Source organism: Neophocaena asiaeorientalis, unplaced genomic scaffold (genome assembly GCF_003031525.2).
Source record: "Neophocaena asiaeorientalis asiaeorientalis breed wild unplaced genomic scaffold, Neophocaena_asiaeorientalis_V1.1 scaffold322, whole genome shotgun sequence".
Taxonomy (NCBI): domain Eukaryota; kingdom Metazoa; phylum Chordata; class Mammalia; order Artiodactyla; family Phocoenidae; genus Neophocaena; species Neophocaena asiaeorientalis.
In genome coordinates this window covers 2,076,996-2,083,414 of record NW_020185329.1, presented here as the reverse complement: position 1 = coordinate 2,083,414, position 6,419 = coordinate 2,076,996, and the positions used below count along the sequence as shown (strand labels likewise).

General features: G+C 52.7%; 1 protein-coding gene across 2 annotated transcripts in view; it reads left to right on the top strand.

The window, feature by feature from the left end:
• The first annotated feature begins 1,555 nt into the window (after nucleotides 1–1,555).
• PSTPIP2 (proline-serine-threonine phosphatase interacting protein 2) overlaps nucleotides 1,556–6,419 on the top strand; it is a 74,640-nt gene continuing 69,776 nt past the window's right edge. For both annotated transcript variants that reach the window (XR_003001773.1, XM_024734713.1), the window contains exon 1: nucleotides 1,556–1,657. Coding sequence is in view for 1 of the 2 variants with exons in the window: in XM_024734713.1 (XP_024590481.1) it covers nucleotides 1,625–1,657 (33 nt within the window). In the remaining variant the exon portion in view is untranslated. The remainder of the gene's footprint in view (nucleotides 1,658–6,419) is intronic.

The window sequence follows — 6,419 nt, the reverse complement described above, 5'->3', positions numbered from 1 at the left end:
AGGAATGAATGAGGAATATTTTCTGGCAGCGCGGACAACCATTTGCAATTTGCAATCTTGCCACCGGGTGGTGGAAGAGAGTTAAAATCCAGGGGACTGGGTTTGAGCTACGAAAATCAAGTACAATGTTCCGTGAGATGTTAAAAAAAATGTTAAAAATGAAAACTTAGACAATTAGAATTGTATTTAAAATATTTGTTGCAAAATATTCAAAACTCCCAGGAAAAAGCTTTGATGCTGCCTGTGGCACTGCAGCGTCTTTCATTTCCCTAGTTGTCACTATTTCTTACCCCTCCTGCTGTTTAGCCTGTCCCCCTGGTGCCCTCTGTGGCCTCTGCTGCCCTTTATGATGCTGTCAGGCTTCCCTTTCTTCCTTCTAACCTAACTGCTTTACAAAGAGATGAATGAATGCATGTCCTCGGAGTGACCCAGGGTTGGAGGCCACCTCTCTATCCTTTTTGTTGCGATGACTCTACTGGTGGGATTTCATCACAGGGGAGGGGGCAAGGTATTACCAGGCAGAATCTTCCAGCTGTCCTTCATATCACCCCAGCAATTGTCCTTTTGTTCTGGACCAAGCTAGAACCTGCTCAGAGGCAAAGCTTGCCTCTCCAGGCGTGAGGTTCTGGGCTGGCACTCTTGACCTTCATCCTCCCCTCCTTGAATGGATCTGTCCCAGAAATGGCCTCTATCCTGGGCTCTGATTCTGTTTGGAAGAGCTGTAACCGAGCTCTTCATACTTTAAATACGCTGTGATCTTGGTCAAGTCAATCAGCCTCTGGGCTTCAGTTTTGGTTCAGGGCATGTAGCACAGGGCAGTACTTTGTCCCAGAGCGCCGCATTACTACAAAGCCCGGATGGGTCTGACTTGCCCTGGGTTACGTTTATCAGTGTGTTGTGTTACAAAAGTGGAGGGAGAGGAAGGAAGTTCGGGCTCCTACTTCTGGAATGGGATTGGTGGAAAAGGGTATTGGGTCTGGGTCCTAAGATGCGGAAGGGTCGCGAGGAGCTGAGTTCCCGGATGCCTTGTAAGGACCCCACTGAGGGACCTAGAGTCAAGGGGAAACAGTATCAGTGATGTTTCCATGACTTTGAGACTAAACCGTGCTTGTCTGTCTGTGGCGGGCGCCTCTGGGGTCCTGCACTTGACTAGATGAAGCGTCCACACCTGACGCGGCCGCTAGCATTGTCAGTGCCCAGGCTTCACAGAGCCGACGCGCTGTCCCCGCGACCACCTCCGATCCGGCGGGGGCTCCTTCCACCACCGCGCAAGCCTGGATTTCTCCGTGAGGAATTGGGTCGAGGGAGGAGGGGGCTTGTGGGCAGGAACAGAGCCGAATTTGGGGAGGCGACAGGACCCGTTCCTTCCAATCCTTAAAGGCCTCCCGAAGGAGGGGGAATGTAGGGCTGACTAACTGAAGGCTGACGCCGCAGGGCTCTAACCCGCGGGCAGCCCCTCCGTTACGCGCGGGACGAGTGCGGCGTGCCTGGTGCTAGCGGCGCGGGGCGGGGCTGCGCGGGGCAGGCGCGGGGGCGGGACTCGGGGGCGGGACGCGCCGCTGGCCCTGACAGTCCGCGTCGCAGCGCGCCTGCTCTGGCTTTCTCCTCTCCTCGCGCGCCGGACATGACGGGCTCACTGTTCAAGGGGAACTTTTGGGTAAGTCGGCGGGGTAAGCGACCCATCGCCGGGCTCGGGAACGGGGGCTCCGAGGGGAGACGTGGGCGCCTGCCCAGTGCTCCGGGGCAGAACGCGAGGGGAGGCACCGCCGCCGGCCCCTCTCTGCGCTTCCCCCAGCCCACCGCGCGCCCGCGGGTCCCCGGGATCCGGTTCCTAGGCTCCCCCTCGGCCGTCCGTGCCCCCGGACACTGCTGACGGGTGTAGTCTTAGAGTCGGGACATTACCCCCTCATCTCATGGGGAAACCGAAACCCAAAAGGAGGAATCACCTGTCCGGGGAGAGTCGCCGGTGGCCCCTGAGGCTGCGCTGTGAGCGGATTTGGGGGGACGTGGGGCGCAGAACGTGGGGTGAACTTCGCCAGGCTGATCGGCTTTTCCAGGTCCGCGGAAACGTACAGCCTGTCCGAGCCCCATTAGCTCCCGGCTCGCCCCGGCAGACAACCCTAGAGGTGTTATCTAGCAGAAGCTTTGCCGGGTTCTGCAGCTCCGCTTCCTGAGCCTCTTCCTGCCTTTGCCTCCGCCCAGGGGGAGGTCGGTGCGTGTGTGAGACCCTGCGAGGTGGTGGGGACATCTGAGCCCGAGGACGGGCCCAACCAGGAGGCAGCAGTTCTGCCTGCCCCTCTCCCTCTGTCCAGTCGTCTTCCCCCCGTCATCTGACTGCGCAGGTGCCCCTCAAGGGTCTGTACCCCCTCATTTGGAGGAACCGCCCTCATCCCTTTAAGGCAGGAGCAGAAAGTCAGCACGTCTCCAGACTGACCCACTGCTGCCAAGCCGCCCCAGCTCCTTACTTGAGACCCTGATTGTCCCCCATTCAGCCTCATAGCTGCTTAGCAGGTTCCTGGCCCCTATCTAGAGCTGCTGGGTAGAGAAACCTGGCCCTGTAACCTTCGGGACACAGTTTAGACCCTGCTTTGTGAAGTCCCTTTTCCTGGAGATTTTGAGGTTCTCCTGGGGCACTGCCCACCTGTAGGGTGCAGCTCACCGCCCCCACCCCCCACCCCCCTCAGCTTCACAGAGAAGGTGAACAACCTCGCAGCTGTCCCCTTGAAGAGGCCTGGGAGTTCTTCGGGTAGAATAAAGGACTTCTGGGTCCCATGACAGGCATTGTGGGAAAAAGCAGGGTACAGAGACCTGCCTTACTTCCCCTCAAAGTGTAACACTCTGGACATGAGGATATGGGGAGGGGGAAGGGTAAGCTGTGACAAAGTGAGAGAGAGGCACGGACATATATACACTACCAAATGTAAGGTAGATAGCTAGTGGGAAGCAGCCACATAGCACAGGGAGATCAGCTCAGTGCTTTGTGACCGCCTGGAGGGGTGCGATAGGGAGGGTGGGAGGGAGGGAGACGCAAGAGGGAAGAGATATGGGAACATATGTACATGTATAACTGATTCACTTTGTTATAAAGTAGAAACTAACTCACCATTGTAAAGCAGTTGTACTCCAATAAAGATGTAAGAAAAAATAAAAAATTGAAAATTAAAAAAAAAAAGTGTAACACTCAGTTTTCAGATCTTTGATCAGTGTCTTCTCTTCAGGGAAGCCTTTCCTGACTGCACCCAATAGCACATGTTCTGTTCCTTCATAGCATTTGTCAGCTTATGGTTTTGAGTTTGGGGGCCTACAAGCATGTGAGCACCTTGTGGACAGCTATTGTGCTGGCTTTCAATGCCACTGCCCCTTGCACAGGCTGATGCCAGTAGGTTCTCAGCAAATAGTTGTTGAATGAGTACAGTGGGTCTGTAAGGCTGACAGGGTATGTAGTGGGGTGAGAGCTGCGGCCTCCATCCTCAGAGGTCTCCCAGGCCATAGGAAGGCAGCCCCCCAGCTGCTCCCAGTGCAGACTTGCAGGAGTGGTTAGGGAAGGGGGGAGGCGTGAGATCTGTGTTGGGAGTTAGAGGTAGGGTGAAGGTCCAAGGCAGAGAAATTTCTGGGTTTTTACTTTCTTTTTTTCCCCTCTGAGCTTTTACTTTCAGAAGATATGAGATCCTGAGAGATAGTTTGCAAAGATATCTTCCATCTCTAATTTCCTATACTTTATGTCAAATAATAAAAACAGTAATAGCTAATATTACTGTGTATAGAGTCTGTGGCAAGCACTGTTCTAAACACTTTACACATACCACTCATTAAGTCTCACAACTACCCTTACTGAGTATCCCATTTTACAGATGAGGAAACTGAGAGGCAGACAGGTTAAGCAACATTCCCCAAGTTTGTAGAGCTATTAAATAGTGGAGCAGGACTCTGCATAGACCTGCTCAGTGAATGCCTTCAACGAGGCTGGTGCTCAGCGAGAGTGTCCCTTTGGCACTGCCAGAGGTAGATGATGGGACATCATTTGACTCTTCATATGGATATCTTTCTCCATCATCTCCAACCATGAGCTCCTGGGAGGTTTGCACTGGCTCCCACCATCCACTGAGCCCCCAGAACTGCAATGGTGCTTTGCATGTGGATGCTCAGGAATCAGGGAGATGGGACAGTCAGGCTGGATTTGGGAGAAAAGGGGCAGAAGGGAAACTGTTGGAGACCTCAGGGGCTGCCTGCGATGCTCTCACACTCTCAGGGGTGGGGGTGGGGAGCAAGGCTGTTGTTATCACTGAGGAGATGGCAATAACTTTCATGCTTCAAGGACAAGAAGGTTGTGATTACCTAAGGTAGAAAACTTTGGAAACAAGGTGGGTATCAGTTGAGTGAATTTAATAAATATTTAGGAAAATACCTTCTCTGTATAGAGGTGGCATTTGCAGTGGTTAAGACCATACTCTTGGGTTGAAGGTAGATTCCTCATTAGGAAGCCGGCAGGGAGGGCGGGCTTTGGTCTTGAATGCGTGTCCTCAGGGATGTAGAGGGCAAAGGGGTCAGGGGATGGGAGAGTCTAGCAGGAGTGAAGAAAACTGGGCCAGGGGTAGAAAGGGTCTGTTCCAGGATGGAAATCATAGGGAAGGGACAGGAGACAGATGAGAGGAATGGCAGAGGGTAGAAGAAGTCAGAGCCACAGGACAGGATCACCAATTGAAGCTGGGCAGTAGGAGAAAGGAAAGGAGAGCTTGAAGGGAGCTGTGTGTAAGGTGAACAGGAAAATGAGGTGCGGACCCCAGAAATAAGGAAGTCAGATGAGGAACTGGTTTGTGGGGAGGGAAGGAAGAGGAAGCAGAAGCGGTATTGACAATAGGCAGGCCAGGAGCATCCTGAACCCCCCATCCGGCCCCCACCCCCAGGACCATGCCAGGGTTGCTGGATATGGGGAGGTCTTGGGGAAGGAACAGGGTGCCAGACAGCAAGGTTTGGGGGTATTTTAATATTTTAACAACCAGTACAAACACGTCAGTGAGTGTGCTCTGATGTCAACATTCTGGGTTTGAGGGGCTGGTGGAGATGGCCCCAGTACCTTGGAAAGGGTGTCCAAGCAAGAGAGTGCACGGAACAGCATAACGTGCAGAAGCAGAGACTATGAGGTGGCCTGGCCAGGTTTGAATCCCGGGTCTGCCCCTTGTAGCTGGGTGACCTTGGGCAGATTACTTCAACTCCCATACTCAGTTTTTCCATGTAGAAAAATGAGGACAATACCAATGTCTACGCTCTAGGACTGTTGTGAGGATTAAATCAGAGTTTAGTACGTGCCTGGCGCATAGTGAGCACTTGTGATTGTCAACTATTATCAGCACAGAGGTGACAAAGGAAATGGGTGACAGTTACTCGAGAAAGAATCAAGAGATAAGAGGTCCCCAGAGAAGCACTCTTGGTGACTACCTGTATTTTGGCAGGAAGAGAGAGGGGTCAGAGAAAGAGAGGCAGAGATGTAGGGATTCAACCCTCACAGGAGCCATCACAGGGCCAGGAGAGGAATGTTCCATGAAAGTTGAGAGACCCATGGTTAAATTACGTAGATGTTCCTGAAAAGGTATAAGTCAGCGCATACTTTACAAACAATCTTATTCAAATGCCCCATGGAGAGTTTAGTTAAAGGAACCTTTCGGTGGATTTGTTTGAAAAGAGAATACTCAAGTGTTCTTTAAAACTGGGATCGTCCCCAACCAAGTTTGCCTGACTCGGACACAACGCCTGTGTGCTGTTTCCCTCCCAGCAGTCATGTGGCTAAGCGGTGCTGTTATTTATTCTGGTTAATGTTGGTGGTACCTTGTCGGAATAAGACGGGGACCATGGATGTGGTTTCCAGGGCTCCAGGGAAGGAGGCCGCAGAGGGAAAGTCCCAGCCTTTGGCCTGTGATCCATGTAGCCCTGCACAGGTGACTGTAGAACCTGCTCCAGAAGAGCAAGATGTCCTGCCACAGGAGAGCCCCACATTCCTCACAAGGGTGTGAGGCCCAGCCTGACCCTGGATGTCCTCTAGACCCTTATATTTTGACCTGGTCTTCCTGATTCTCACGGCTCTTGGCCCAGACCAGCTTCCTACTGTCTGTCCTGCACTCTTCCCACCCCAACACCTGTAGTGGGTGCGGCCTCTCTGCTCTGCCTGGTGAGTGACCAGGGGAAGGAGCTTGCTCATTGCCCCCGGCCACCCAGGGCTGTCCCTCTGCTTCAAACCTCTGGCCACTTTGGAATCTGGTCATTCTGGGTATTACCAGAGCTTGAGCTGGTGCTGCATCTGGCTTTGCTCCTTGACTTTTCTCTATACAGTATGGGTGGGTGCTTTTTTTCTTAAATAAACAAAGAAGAAAACAGGTTATCACACAGACCCTTCATGCTCACCCCATGTGGTTTTTTTTTTTTTT